Raw genomic sequence first — 15,689 nt, 5'->3', positions numbered from 1 at the left:
TTCATGCATCTGAGGAACTTCCTGTCAAGGATCTTCCCCAAACTAGCCTAGACTCCCAGGTTCAGCCTTGTTCTCTCAGCAGGCTTGCCCATCTGCCGAGCCTCAATAAACCCAAACAGCCACACGGCAGTCATGTGATGTTATATAATTTTAGTCTGTTTCAGTAAAAGTGGTTCATTAAATGTGTAATTAAAGGTTGATTTAGTTTTGATACCTGGGGAAGAGTTGACTATAAATAAATTCTCAAATCAGAAGAAATTATCTGTCAGCCTAGGTGCCTTAATGTGGGGTTCAGAAAGGATGTTCTCATAACTATGCAAGTCATCTCGTCTTTGTTGTTGTTCTCCTGGACATGCACCTGTTCCCCTCCCTCCTGCCTCCTCACGTTTTCTCCTGTCTCTCCCCCAGCCTCTGGTGCTGTTGATGGAGTGGCCCGAAGCCACCAACTTTGCCTGCCTGATTGCGGGCTACTGCCGCCTCCTGCTGGATTCCAAGAAGATGGTCTTCTCCAGGCCCGCCAGCCAGCCTCTTCCACCTCCAATGATCAAGGCAGGTAGGGCTCAGCCTGAGTTTTCAGTGTCTCAGAGGCCCTTTGGACCCTGCAGACATGGAGGAAGGCTCACCCCTTTCTTCCAGCTCCTGGTTTACCAGGAGTCCATGATACACCACTGTGTCTCACCTGGCCCAAGCCAGTGGAAAAGACAGCTGGCCTTCATATAGGCCTGTCCCACAAAGGATGCCAGTGACAATACATTGTGTCTGAGTTGGTCAACAAGCATAACATAAAAACAGCAAACGAGCAATCCATAGAACCAGTTGGAGAATCACATGGGATCTAAGGCAAAGCTTTAGAGGTACAGTGATCTAGGAGAGATGCACAGATGTCCTGGCTCAGTTGAAAATGAAGCTAAAACCTGTCTTTTGTTCATCAGAGTGGGCACTGCCAGAGCCGCCTGGAGTAAAAGGCCATGGACGGCAGGGGCTATGCAAGCCCAGCAAGAGGCTCAGAGATAGGAGGGAGTGATCACTAGAATCAGACAGAGTCAAGGGCTGGCCCCCAACAGAAGGCTTCTCAGTGAGGCAACTCAGTGTATCACCCAGAGCTGTGCTGGTGATGCAACACATAGGGGCCTTAGGACAGATCAACCCAGTCCAGATACTACTGTCCTGAACCACAGTAGGAGGAGAGGGAGGAGACCAAAACAACAGACATTCCATGTATTACCCCCGAGGCCTGCCTTGTCCCAGCACCCAAACATCGTGGGCCGAAGTTGAGACTGACTGTCCAGGAGTTGCCTTCCTCACATGCTGACGGCTCCATCCGCTTGCCTTGCTGCTTGCCTCTTTTCTCTTTAAGGCTGTCTTGGTTTGCAGTCTGGTTACCTGTGATGCAGAGTGAGGAGTAGAAACACACTTCCGGGGGATGAACCAGCAGCCTGTGGGCTGTGTACACTCACACCCACCCTCTCACTTCATAATCTCTTCATCACGAACGTGGTGACAAGCCTGTATTTACATCTCATCACATTGTTCACAGGAATTATTATTATTTTATTTGGCTGTGCCAGGTTTTAGTTGCAGCATGCGGGATATTCCATCTTTGTGTAGCATGCAGGATCTTTTTTTTTTTTTTTAAGTTGTGGCATGTGAACTCTGAGTTATGGCATGTGGGATCTAGTCCCCTGACCAAGGATCAAACCCTTTCATTGGGAGCTCAGAGTCTCAGCCATTGGACCACCGGGGAAGCCCCTGTCCAAAGGAATTAGAAGGCAATCCACCAAACACAGATGTAGGAAAGGATCAGTGGCCTCAAGGCACATGAAGGAGGTTCTACGTAGAGAAGCATAGGACCTGACTTAGAATAGAAGGAGCCGAGGCGCTGAGCTGCCATCTGCACTATCAAACCTCTGATGGCCAAAGGATGCCAAGGCCAGCGTTAACCTTGTCAGTGTCGCCTGTGGTCTTCTTCTCTGTCATCACATCCAGTGATACCTCTTACTGAACAGCACCAAGAGGGAGAAATGGAAAAGGAAAGCCAGAAAGAAAAGCCTGGAACCCAGCTGAGGACCAGGTGTGGAAATGACGGTTGTTTAAAGGGATCCACTTTCACAAGACCCTGGGAGTGACTCTGCCAGTCCCACCCGGCCTGCCAAAGTGTTTCTGTCATCTCACCCTAGCCAGTGCTGTCCTTAAGTACTCTCCTTGCTGTGGGAACAATGGCACCAAGTAAGCGGCACAGGCTTCTGTGTCCTGGCAGTTCCACTGAGCACATTGTATGTTGCAACCCTGCTGCTATTCCAAAGGCAAATCCATTTCTCATGGAGGTGTTGCAGCCTGGAAGGAGGTTTCCAAAAACACTGGACGTGGCTTTTCGATCCTTCCCCGATTCCTGAGAGCCCCCTTGGGCCTGCGGAGTGATGGGGGCTCAGGCTGTCTCTACCATAGGGCCTCACTTATCCATGTGGGAGCCACACAGACCACAGTGGTATCCCTGACTTTTGCAGTGCTTCACCTCCCCAAGGCCTTGAGTCCACAGCAGGGCCTAGTTGTATGGCCTTTGGGACTGTCAGATGCTGGGTTCAATAGCAGCCACCCAGTGTTCTCAGCCAGTGGCACAGGGCGAGCCTCCTGGCTCTGCCTGTCAGGGGCTGGTGTGCATTTCTCCCTTGGCCCCAAGGACAGGCTAGAAAGACAGCAATGGGTACCACTGAGGAGCCCTCTGCCCAGGTTACAGTGAGGGGCCATCAGTCCTTGGAACAAAGCTGAGATGGCTTTCCCCTGTTGGCCCACACTTTCATTTCAGAACAGAAGGCCCAGTGCTGTGTTACTTAGCCAAGGCCTATAGGGAAAAGGAATCCTGCCAACTTCAGCTGGGCTTTACCTTCAGGAACCAAAGCTCCAGACCACTCAGGGCCTGGTCTCCCTGGCCTGCTGTCTATTCTTGTCCCTTGGCAGTTACTGACTGCCAACTAGCTCGATTCAGTTCTCAGCTGGCTGGGCCAAAAGGATGCTGTTAAACCCACAGCAGTAGAAAAGAGAAGTAGAAAAGGAGAAAAGAGAAAAGAGTTGAAAAGAGAAAGCACCTCCTCTCCTCTGAGACTGAATGAAAAAGGAAAATGGGGATGTGGGAAGGAAGGGTTTACCTCTTGGGTTTTGTCAGTAGTTTCCCCACAGGAGGTATTTCATTTATTCACTCAACAATTATTTCTCTAGTATTCACTATGTGCCAGGCAGTGCGGATAGAGCCAGGAGTAACAGACATGGTGCTTGTCTTCGCAGTGCAGTTAGTGCCTTTGCATTTATTTAGGGGAGATTCAGCTGACACAACAGAACAATGCCTGGGCTTGAGAAAGACTCAGACAAATCCCAGTTCTGCAGCTGTGGGAAATCCAGAGGCAGACACCTTCTCTCTCCAGCCTTGTATTCCCTTCTATCCTGGGGAAATCCATGAAAATAAGGTTTGGGGGCCCCAACTGGGACGACAGTTGGAGGAACTCACTCTACGTTTTCTCCCATGGTTATAAAGCAGTTTGGTCTAGTGAATTAAGTATTATGCTTAATGGCTACTACATAGCCCATGCATGGCTTACTGATTCTCATGAAGTTAAAACTCCATGACATGCACAGAGTGCTGAAGCTAGATTGAACGTAACAGGCTTTTTTAATGATGAGTCAGAAAGAACATGAACTTATTCCAAAGCCTCTAGGTCATTATTATAACCAGTAGTGATTATTGAACTGTAGAATATAGCAAGGCCAAGTAATAGGAGGCTAGCTAAGTCAACATCCTGCTGTGTGTGTGTATATGTGTGTAAGATATACTTGAGCATATGTAGGTAAAGAGCCCGCCTGCCAATGCAGGAGACGCAAGAGATGCGAGTTTGATCCCTGGGTCAGGAAGATCCCCTGGAGGAGGAAATAGCAATCTGTTCCAGCATGCTTTCCTGAAGAAGTCCGTGGACAGATGAGCCTGGAAGGCTACAGTCTGTGGGGTTGCAAAGGGTTGGACACAACTGAGCGCACACACACATATACTTATATAGTGATCTAGTTGGATCACCAGGGTTCCCTGGTGGCTCAGACGGCAAACAAACCGCCACCAATGCAGGAGACCTGGGTTCAGTCACTGGGTTGGGAAGATCCCCTAGAGGAGGGCATGGCGATCCACTCCAGTATTCTTGCCTGGAGAATCCCCATGGACAGAGAATCCTGGCAGGTTACAGCCCATGGGGTCGTGAAGAGTCGGACACAGCTGAGCAACTAAGCACAGCACAGTTGAATCACCATCCTATTTCTTTGCAAGCATTTAAGAGTAGCTGAGTACAGGGGGCTAGACTAGGGCATCCCTCTTGAGGAAAGCTGATGAGCAATTTATAGCAGATTCAGTCTGAGAGCCACGCTGTCCCAGCCGTCAGCATATCATAGCTGACTTTACTGGCATCTGTAACCTTCTGTCTGGAGATGTGGGCTTTTCCAGGCATACTCTCTCTGCCACACAGCCCCATGCTGCTCCTTGGATCTGCACACCACAGCACCAAGTGGCAGGCTGTGTGTCACCTGGCCTTGACAACCTGGTGCTGGGAGATGTTTCCATCTTGCAGGGAGGGAAGCCACCTTTGGACATCAGGACCTTGGCTGAGAGAAGTCACCATCTGCTTAGTGCACATGCCCCTGGGACCCACCTCTGATGGCAGCTTGTTGCCAGGCTGGCTATGCTGATTATTCATCTGCCTCACAGAGAGTTAGAACCTGGTACATGGCTGGGTCCTATGGACAGTGCCTGTGGGTAGAGACCTCCTGAACTGCTAGTTCGTGCTCCTGGCTCGCTGCTCCCCTAGAGCACTTTTTACCTAAAGCACAGAGGTCATTACATACCATTCCCCCGCTGACCCAGAGTTCCCTAGGGTCAGCCACTATGATCTAAATTGAACCCACTCAATGTGGCGTCATGACTATATATTTAGAGAGGCAGCATGTGTGTGTGTGCTCAGTTGTGTCCAACTCTTTTCAACACCATGGACTGTAGCCCACCAGGCTCCTCTGTCCAGGGAATTCTCCAGGCAAGAATACTGGAGTGCGTTGCTATGCCCTTCTCCAGGGGATCTTCCTGACACAGGGATTGAACTCATGTCTCTTGCATTGGCAGGCAGATTTTTTTAAACCTCTGAGCCACCAGGGAAGCTCTTAAATTGGCCTATTTGACCATAAAAAAGGGATTTTTTTTCTGGACTCTCAGTTCTAGTCCATATGACCTATAATGTCTAAGCTTATGCCAGTACCACAGTTTTAATTACCATTGCTTCATAGTGAGTTTTAAAATCAGGACATATGAGTCCTCCTACTTTGATCTTTTTAAGATTGTTTTGGTTATTCTGGATCTCGTGATTCCATGTGAATTTTTGAATTAGCTTGTCAGTTTCTACTTATGGCTCAGCTGGTAAAGAATCCACCTCCAATGCAGGAGACCTGAGTTTGATCCCTAGGTTGGGAAGATCCCCTGGAGATGGGAACAGCAACCCACTCCAGTATTCTTGCCTGGAGAATTCCATGGAGTTGCAAAGAGTTGGATGTGGCTGAATGACTTTCACTTCACTTCTATAAAGTCAGCTGGAATTCTGATAGGGACTGTGTTGAATCTATAGATCAACTTATAGATCAAGTATTGCTATCTTAGCAATATTAAGTCTTCCAGTCCATGAACACACAGTATCTTTCCATTTATTTAAATCTTCTTCGATTTCTTTCACAAATGTTTTGTAGTTTCCAGTATATAATTCTTGTGCTTCTTTTATTAAATTTATACCTAAGTATATTATTTTTATGCTATTGTAAATAGAATTGTTTCCTAATTTTGTTATCAGATTATTTCTTGCTACTGCATAAGCATACAATTGATCTTTGTATATGAAGCTTTTATACTGTAAGCTTGCTGATATTGGGGCTTTTTTGGTTTTGTTTTTCTCACTGCACCGTGTGGCATGCACGATCTTAGTTCCCCAGCCAGGGATGGAACCTGTGCCCCCTGCAGTGGAAGCACAGTCTTAACCACTGGACTGCCAGGGATGTCTTGCTGAGATTGTTTACTAGTTCTAATAGTTTATTAGTGGATTCCTTGGGATTTTCTATATATAAGATCTACAAATAGAGAGATTTTTACTCCTTTCTTTCCAATCTGGATGACTGTATTTCATTTCACTAATTGTCCTGGCTAGAAATCCAAGTATGGTGTTGAATAGAAGTGGTGAAAGTAGAAATCCTGGACTTTTTCCTTATTTTAGGGAGAAGCTTTCAGTCTTTCACCATCAAGTATGAAATTAACTTAGGTTTGTCACAGTTAACCTTTATCATGTTGAGGACATTTCCTTTTATTGCTATCTTGTTGAGTTTTATCGTGAAAGATGTTGGACTTTGTCAAATGATTTTTCTGTGTCTATTGAGATGATCATGTGGTTTTTGTCCTCTATTCTATTAATGTGGTATATTACATTAATTGATTTTTAAATGTTAAACAAATGCTGCATTCCTGCAATAAATCCCTCTTGGGCATGATGTGTAATTCTTGATATATGTTGCTGGATTCTGATTGCTAGTAATTTGTTGAGGACTATATTATATTTTGTATCTATATTCATAAAGAATATTGGTCTGTAGTTCTCCTGTGTGATGTTTTTGTCTGGTTTTAGTATCAAGGTAATATTGACAATCATAAAATGAGCTGTGAAGTGTCTGTTCCTTATCATTTCTTGGAAGGGTTTGCAAAGAATTACTATAAATTACTTCTTTGAGCACTTTATGAAATTCACCAGTGCAGCCATTTTGGGCTTGGACGGACTGACTGATTGACTTGATTAATTTGGGGAGAGTTAATTACTGATTCCGTTTATCTTCCTGCTGTTGGCCTATTTAGATTTTCTATCTTCTTAATTCAGTTTTGGTAATTGGTGTATTTCTAGGAATTTGTCCATTTTATCTTAGGTTATCTAATTTGTTGGCATAAGCTTATTCAAAATATTCACCTTATAAATGATTCTATTTCTGGAGAGTCAGTAGTAATGTCCTTTCTTTCACTCCTGATTTTAATAATTTGAATTATCTCTCTTTTAGCTTGGTCTGTACAGCTAACAATTTGTTGGTATTATCGATCTTTTCAAAAAACCAGCTCTTAGTTTCACTCCTGTTTCTCTGTTTTCCTGTCCTCTATACTGTTTCTTTGGCATAGTCAACAAAGCAGAAATAAATGTTTTTCTGGAACTCTCTTGCTTTTTCCATGATCCAGTGGATGTTGGCAATCTGATCTCTGGTTCCTCTGCCTTTTCTAAAAGCAGCTGGAACATCTGGAAGTTCAAGGTTCATGTAGCTGCAGCCTGGCTTGGAGAATTTTAAGCATTACTTTACTAGCATGTGAGATGAGTGCAACTGTGCGGTAGTTTGAGCATTCTTTGGCATTGCCTTTCTTTGGGATTGGAATGAAAACTGACCTTTTCCAGTCCTGTGGCCACTGCTGAGTTTTCCAAATTTGCTGACATATTGAGTGTAGCACTTTCACAGCATCATTTTTTAGGATTTAAAATAGCTCAACTGGAACTCCATCACCTCCACTAGCTTTGATACATGCATAAATATGCCTGAGTCCCTTTGCTGCCCAAGTGAAACTATCATAACATTGTTAACTGTCTATACTCCAACATAAAATAAAAAGTTTAAGAAAAAAAAATACATGGGCTTTGTAGTCTCTCAAACCTGGGCTCAAATACAGACTGCCAAGGAATTCCCAGCTGTTCCAATGGTTAAGACTCTGAGCTTTCAATTCCAAGGTCCTGGGTTCAATCTCTGGTTGGGAAACTAAGACCCCAAAAGCTGTGTAGCATAGCCAAAAAAAAAAAGAAATCCAGACTTCCATTTACAAGTCATGTGACCTTGGATAAGTCACAAAATGAATGGATCAGTTTCTTTCTCTGTAAAATGGGGATAATGATAGCACCTACCTCATTGGGTTGTTGTGAGGATTAAATGGGATCATGTATATATAGCCTTAGCCTAAGTTAGCGTTTGCCATCAGTCTGTCTGCTGATAGCAAAGGAAACTGGCATTGTCTGAGTATATTCTCACAAGTAACATGGGAAGGGGCCGCAAAAAACAGACTAAAACAGAGAAGCCATCCAGAAAGAAAGCATTTGCTATGAATAATCCTCAGATCTGCACACTTACCATTGTTAAATCACCTCTGTGAAAGTCTTCTCTGATCATTCTAGACTGAAAGCCTCTCTCTTCTCTGAACTCCTCCTGCACTTACTTTCTCTAAAATCCATTTGGTAGCGGACTTCCATGGTAGTCCAGTGGTTAAGACTCTGTGCTTCCAATGCATGGGGCATTCCATCCCTGGTCAGGGAACTAAGATCCCTCTTAAGTGAGGCATGGTCAGGAAAAAAAAAAAATACTTGACTAGAATATTTGGCCACATATACATAGAGCAGGCAGGCTAGCCCTGTATGAATACAGAGAAGTGATGTGATTTGAGGAATTGAAAAAAAAAAATGCTCCCCCTACTCTCCTCCCACATAATGTACATGCCAGCATCTCTCTCATATGCTTGACACATTCAGATGCCCCAAATTCTACTAGTAGAGCTCTATTCTTTTAGGTGCCCTCCGTTGACCATCCTCTTTGAAATACACACTCTTGGAATTGTACTACCTGTTGTACACTTTCTCACTAAAGCACTACTAACTTGTCAGTTTCATTTCCTTCTGCTAGAAGAATACAACATCACACAAGTATAACACAGGCTCTGAATAGAGTGGGGTTGGAGGCAGTGACAGTTCTGAGGGAACATGAAAGAAACCTTACCCGTACAGCTGACTCTTGGGCCAGACGCATACCCATATAAGAGTCCAGCTGTGCCCAGACACCAAGGTGCTCATCCCTACCCCACCTCACCGCATGCCTTTTCCCATTGCAGAAAAGGCCCCCCATGGGGGCCCCCATTGCCCCCATCCCTGGGGGCTCTTAGCCACCCAGGCCATTCAGTTCTACTCACTGTACTTTCAGGGTCAGCAGCAGCCTGGCTGCCCCTCCCCTCATCTCTAGCAGCCAAATCATGCTCTCTCTCAGTACCCACCACCCAGCTGGGCACCAGAGACCCAGGCCCAAGACGCCAAGTGAACTCAGCCACAGTCCTCAGCACCAGGACTCATCTCTTGATTCTCTTTCTGGGTTTAGATTACATGCACAGCGCCCACCGCCCTGTCACTGGGGGCCACCTGGGGAAAAAGGAGAGTAGTTATGTGGGCAGCGTGGGCACCAGCCCCAGGAAGTCGAGCCGCTGCACACCCCCACCTGCCGACTCTGAGCTTGTCAGCTTTTGCTACCTCCACATGCGGGAACAAAGGAAGGAACAGGAAAGCCGGATGGATGTCAATGAAAACTTAATCTTTTTTGAGGAGACCAGGCCCCGGACCAAGTCTGACCCCACGTCCAAGAGCTCTGGCCAAGGTTATGAGGCGATCCCTGATGATTTTGATGCAGCTAGCCTAGACCACGAGCCCTGTGCCAGCAGGGCCCGCTCCTACACCTTGGACAATTCCCTTGGGGCTGAAGCCCTGAACTTCTACTGTGACTCTTGCAAAGCCAAACTCCAGGAGCAGCTGGGCCCTCGCAAAGGTGGGAGGTCTGGCTCCTCTCGTGACAATATGGTGGACTTGATGTCCCTCCCACCCCCTGGGAGTGAGGAGGAGGAAGAGGAAGAAGATGAGAGCACTTCACTGTTGCCTGCCATCGCTGCCCCACCTCCTGGTTTCCGAGACAACAGTTCTGATGAGGATGACCCCAAGCGCCGGGCTGCCCAGAGCCAGGAGCAAGGACGCCACCTGCGGGGGCTCCTGTATGATGAGATTCCAGTGACACTGATTGACAGCGTGCAGACCCGGACAGTCCGAGATCATGCCCAGGAGCTAGATGATGCCCTGGTGTCCACTCTGCAGGCTCTGGAAGCCCTGGCAGCCTCAGAGGATGGACCACATCCCCCACCCCCACAGACTGCAGGTAACAGCCCGTTCCTCCTCTCTCTTGCCCCCCTTCCTTGTCCTGGCCAGGCAGGGCCAGCAGGTGACATTTCTTCTTCCCAAGCAGAGTTCAAAGTCAGCGTGGTGTGTCAGGGCAGTGGATGGCCCAGAGGCAGTTCAGATAGGGTCGGGGAAGCAATGATGCTGTGACAGGGAGCTACTGCTCAGCCCCCACTACAGGTCTGGCTCTCACCATCCCATCGCTTTGGAAATGTCTTGCGGATGGACCCCAGGGATTGGGGCCATGACAGCTACGGAGCCAGGCCAGGATGGAGGATCAGAGCAAAACTGTGAGAGAGATAGAAGACAGGCAAAGAGCATTCAGCATGCATGTGTCTGGAAGAAAAACAAAATGACCAACTAACCATGTAGGGACCTGGGATCAGAGGAGCCAGGAGCCATCACTGCTCAGGGCTAAGGGCTTTATCCCGCCTCAGAGTTTTGGCTCTCAGTCAGATGCACCCAAGTCCTGGCTCCTTCACCACTTTTCAGTGTCACCTTTGCTTTTCCAAGCCACTTAACCTTCTCTGAGCCTCACTTTCATCATCTTAAATGGATTTGAGAACAACAGTCCTATCTCATAGGGGTGTTGTGAGGATTAAATTGAGATCATTCCTGCAAAGTACATAAACACTTCCTAGTACATAGTAGGGATTCAGTAAGTCGTAGCCATTGCTATTATTATTTGGTAGGCAAGCCATACAACATGCATGCTATTCCCTGTTATAGACCCACATACATCCATCTTATAAACAAGCCCACATGTCTGACATGCACCCATAGCCACGTGTCATCCTTCCATATACATATGCCTAAAAGAGGTCAGTGCTGTAGTGAAAGGAAAGAAATAGGGAGGAAGAAGGCATATGGGAAAGCATATGAGGCACGGACAAGTGTGGACAGAAAGTGAAGCTATTGAGGTCAGAGGGAGCCTAGCTGACCAGGGTGAGCATGTGCCTTTTCTGTCTGTAAGAGCATCCTTGGTGTTGGGCAGCCCCTATGTGTTTATCCCCTAGGCCTAGCATGACTCTCTACTCAGAGTCTGGAGCTCCAAGCACTAGCTGCTCCCAGGCTAGAGGCCCATGTGGTAGCCAGAGAGAGGCCAAGGTCTGCTAAATGGTCTCAGCTGCGGGGACAGTAGGCTGGCCTGGCCAAATGAGGAATGCCAGAGAGAGGGAGCTCTCTTTGTCAGCTCTCTTCAGGACAATTAACAAAAATTTCCTAGGCTGTTGAGTCTAAAAATAGTGATGATTATTAGCATGTTATGTTGCCTGTGATTTGCATGTTAATTTGCCATCAAACTGCCCGATCTTCTCTCTGGCCTCTATTGTTTCTCTTTTGGATTCCAGCCCTTCATCACCCCTCTCCCAGCCTGCCTCTTTGTCCCCTCCCCTCCCCGCTTCACACTCTCAGCCCTGCAGGGCCCCCAGGGCTGACTGGATTTTCCCAGCTTGAAATCCTATTGACTAACCTTGACCCTCACAGACTGTCTACATATGATCGGAAAGGACTTGATCTGAGTAAGTGCTGCAGACCCCTCTTCCTGTCCCTCCAGGTCTGATTGTGCTGGCCACAATCACCCCTGAATCATCACTGGACTCGGGCCATGAGACCAACTCTTCAGAGCTCACAGACATGTCGGAGATGATGTCGGCCATGAAGCAGCACCAGAACACCACCTATTTCCTGGCCCAGCACCTCAACAAGGACAGCCTCCTGGCCCGCAAAGACCTGCCCTTCCGGATCCAGAGTTGCGCAGCCCAGGCTGTTCTCACGGCCCCTTATTCTCTCGGGCGCCCAGATCCCAATTCATCCCTCCAGCCAGTAGTTGCAGGCCAGAGTCCCGGTCCCCCTGGTGCTCGGAGGAAGCTGCCCTCATCGGAGGCCCAGCCACAGCGTGAGCGAACATACACCCTGGCAGTGCACCCAGCACTGTCCCCACAGCTGAGTGAGCCGAAGAATCTGAGCCTGCTGTCCCCAGTTCCTGAGGACAAAGGGCCTGGCCACACTAGGGCAGGCCTAGAGATGTCACTGAGGGCGGCCACGCCATCCCTTAGTGAAGAGCAGATCTCTGAGCTAAGGGAGAATCTGCCCAAGGAGGTCAGGTTGAGCCCCAAGCTTATCCTGGACCCAAAGGGCAGCGTGACCCCAGCCATCATCTCAGCTGCCCTACAGCAGGTGGTTCACACTAAGAGCCTACCTGCCCCTGCCGGAGCCTTGGGAAACACCCCCAGCAGTGGGGAGAGAAGGCTAGAGGCCAGCATGGGGAGGTCAGAGGTCAGCCTAGTAAGGCCAGAAATCAGCACAATGAGTGGCAGTGCCACTAAGAATCTGAAGTTCAAAATGAGCCCCAGTGCTCCGGAGACCTCACGCAGTTCCCAGCAGCAGCTGAGCCCAGAGGTCTCTTCCAGCTCCAGAGCACCCACAGGCAGCCGAGCTGAGAGCCTGCACCTCTCCCCACAAGAGGACAGGCTGCCTGTTCAAAATTTCCCTCCCAAAACCTATCTGTCTCGAGCGAGTCGAGAGTCAGCGGGCAAGCAAGGTACTGGGGAGGTGGCAGGCAAGGGTGGGCCCGAGGGTGCCAAGCCTTCTGTGCACAAACAGGGCACCGTCTCTGGCCATGGGGAGAAGGGGCAGCTGGAGAGCACCCCCCAAAGCAGCAAACTTGAGGAGACCAGCCTGGTCCCCCGAGTCGGCTACCCCATGATTCTGCAGAGCCCCAGTGGCCCACCACGAGGCCAGAGCCCACTGAGGCCTCAAGCCGCCAGTCGGCAGGTGAGCACTATGCCCTCCAGAAAGATCGAAACCACCCTGGATGGAGCCCACTCAGCCTCCGAAGGCCCTGCCAAGCCCAAATCTTCCCGGGGTCCTTTCCGGCTCCGTAATTTATTCTCTGCCACCTTCCCAACACGCCAGAAGAAGGAGACCGATGAGCGGCAGGCCCAGCTGCAGAAGGTGAAGCAGTATGAGCTGGAGTTCCTCGAGGAACTCCTCAAGCCGCCAAGCCAGGGGGAGCTGCCAAGCACCGAGTACCTGCAACCCCCAGCGCCAGGCCGCTGCAGCTGCCAGCTCCGCAGCAGCCCCGTGCAGCAGGGACCCGGCATGTCCCGTGAGCAGAGGCGCAGCTGCGATTGCAAGCGCATGTGCAGGGGGGCCCGCCCTCAGGCTCCCCAGACGCCAGTGCCCAGCCTCCGGGGCAAGGATCGGGACAGGGTACCCCCTACCCAGAGGCAGCCAGAGGCCGGCCCAGGCTTGAGCCTCGACACCCCAACCAGTGTCAGGCGCATCCGCTCCACCAGCCTGGAGTCCCGAGAATGCCGATCAGACCCTGAGAGTGGTGTTTCTTGCCTGACCACGTGTGCCTCCGGGGGCGAGTGTCTCGGAGCTCCCAATTACAGGAAACTGATGCGCCGCTACAGCATCAGTGAGCTGGACCAGGGTGACAGGGCCTCCCTGACCTCAGACATCTACCCGCACCCACCCCTGGGCATGCTGCCCAGGGAGGCCAAGGAGGTAGAGGCGGGCCTCCCCCTAGGCGTGGGTCCCAAAAGCAAGTCGCTAGAGTCCCCGACCTTGGGAGACCCCTCCTATGTCCATGTCGTCCCTGAGACCAAAGGGCCCCGACAGATGGCCGTGTTCTCACTGCCAGAAGAGGTGTACCGGAAGCCCGCGGAGCTGGACGAGGACAGTGAGAGCGGCAAGTGCTGCTCCATCCGCTATTGCTTCTACTACCGCAAGTGCGACATGGCAGATGACGCCAGCGATGGCAAGGACGAGCTCTCGTACTCCATCCCCATGAAGATCCTGCCCGGCATGAAGCTGGACGAGCAGGTAGTGCCCGTGGTGAGCAGGACCCTGCAGGTGCTAGATGCCGCCACCTGCAGCAGCAGCAGCCCCGAAGCATCCCGCACCCAGGAGATAGACCTGCGGGTGTCCACCTTCGAGGGAAGCCTGGCCAAGATCAATGCCCTGCGGGCCCACGCCTATGGCCTGCCCGACGGCTTCCTGGCCGCCCGGCTGGACACCAACGAGCTGCTGACGGTCCTGCGGCAGTGTGTGGCCAGTCCTGAGGCCCGTGCCCCCAAGCCCTATGTCTCCCAGATCTCTGAATACAAACTGGAGCTGGCTCTCAAGTTCAAGGAGCTCCGGGCCTCCTGCCGCCGCGTGGCCAACGTGGACAAGAGCCCCACGCACATGCTGGCAGCCATCACGGGCAGCTTCCAGGTGCTGAGCAGCCTCATTGAGACCTTCGTGCGGCTGGTATTCATCGTGCGCTCTGAGGCCCAGCGCCAGGAGCTGCTGGCCAAGGTGGAGGAGGTGGTGAGGAACTACACCTTCCTGCTGCGCGCAGCTGAGGAGTCCACTGCCCGGAACCTTAACCAGCAGCAGCAGCAGCAACAGCAGGCAGCAACAGCTATGGGGGCAGCTGGGGGCCACCCACCAGGCTCCCCAACTTCAGCGACTGTTATGAGCACATTCACCCGCTCCTTAAAGACCCTTATTAAGTAGGCCATCTGCCCAGGCCTGCCCCCCTTCTCCAACCGTGGCCCCAGGTTTGAGCTTTGTGGTCTTTGCATCTTGTGGTGAGTATATGTGTCTGCTGGGCCAGTCAGGGGCCCCCTGAGCCCTCAGTCTCCAGGGACTGAGAAGTCCCTGGATTGGAGGCTGTCCCTGAGGGCTCCAGGCAGCTGCCACCCTGGTTATCCTCGCCCCTTCCCTGGCCTCTGGGCGTCACTGTGAGGGCCACGGCCCCCCCGTCACTACGCCCGTCACAGAGCTGTATTTTCTCTCTTCTCTAGGGCTGAGACGTGACGTCAGGTCCACTTCCTGCTCCATTGTGGGAGTCAGAGGGAGGCAGGCCTGAAGCCGGAGACCCCTGGGTCTCGAGCTCCTCTTGGCACCTGTTCCCCTCCAGGGCCACGGCGGTGCCGAGCGAGCAGAGGGGAGAGGGCACACAGCCCAGATGTGCCCAAGCTCTCACTTGGCAGGAGCCACCCTGAGGGCTGGTGCCCAGGTGGTGGGTCTGCAGAAAACAGCCACTCCGGGCTGTTGGTGGCCAGCTCTATAGGCTGGCAGCCTTGGGAGCACTCGCCCCTGGGCCCAGTAGCTCCACACCAGCCATCCCCAAAGTGCCCTGTCCCTCGCTGACGGGCAGGGAAGCTCAGTCCACTAGGGAGCAGGCATCTGGGATTACCCTGCTTGTCCTGGGTAAGGTACCTGGTGACCACGTCTGCCCTGGGGAGACCCAGTGCAGGCCTCGGAGCCCGCCCTGCCCAGCCCGGCCCAGCACAGGGGCTGTCGCTGCCAGCATGCGACTCCTCTCAACATCTCTCTACCAGACAGACTGTCCTTAGGAGTCCGACTTAGCTACAGATTGGGGGTGGGGGGTGGGGGGTGGGGGGCAGGGGGTTGGGGGTGGGGGGTATCGATGACTATATCTTAAACTTCTGGAAGCTAGCGTGATATGTTAATCCTGAGTATATGCTTTTGGCTGTGTATTGACCCTGTGGATTTGTCTCTCTAAGAAAAGAAGCTGAGCGCCTTACCCGGTGCAGTCCTGCACCTCTCTCTCTCCCTTTCTCTCTCTCTCCCCTCCCCTGGAGTCATCTGGAAGGGAATTCACACTGT

At 50.9% G+C, this 15,689-nt stretch overlaps 1 protein-coding gene across 1 annotated transcript in view; it reads left to right on the top strand.

The window, feature by feature from the left end:
• Positions 1–15,427, top strand: part of FRMPD3 (FERM and PDZ domain containing 3) — a 62,142-nt gene extending 46,715 nt beyond the window's left edge. The window contains exons 12-14 of the mRNA XM_070290964.1: positions 409–553; positions 9,220–10,041; positions 11,617–15,427. Of these exons, the coding sequence (XP_070147065.1) occupies positions 409–553; positions 9,220–10,041; positions 11,617–14,570 (3,921 nt within the window). The 3' untranslated portion in view covers positions 14,571–15,427. The remainder of the gene's footprint in view (positions 1–408; positions 554–9,219; positions 10,042–11,616) is intronic.
• The last annotated feature ends 262 nt before the right edge of the window (positions 15,428–15,689 follow it).

The sequence above is a fragment of the Ovis canadensis genome, chromosome X, assembly GCF_042477335.2.
Source record: "Ovis canadensis isolate MfBH-ARS-UI-01 breed Bighorn chromosome X, ARS-UI_OviCan_v2, whole genome shotgun sequence".
In the NCBI taxonomy this organism is placed as follows: Eukaryota; Metazoa; Chordata; class Mammalia; order Artiodactyla; family Bovidae; genus Ovis; species Ovis canadensis.
This window is presented reverse-complemented; position numbering and strand designations above follow the sequence as displayed.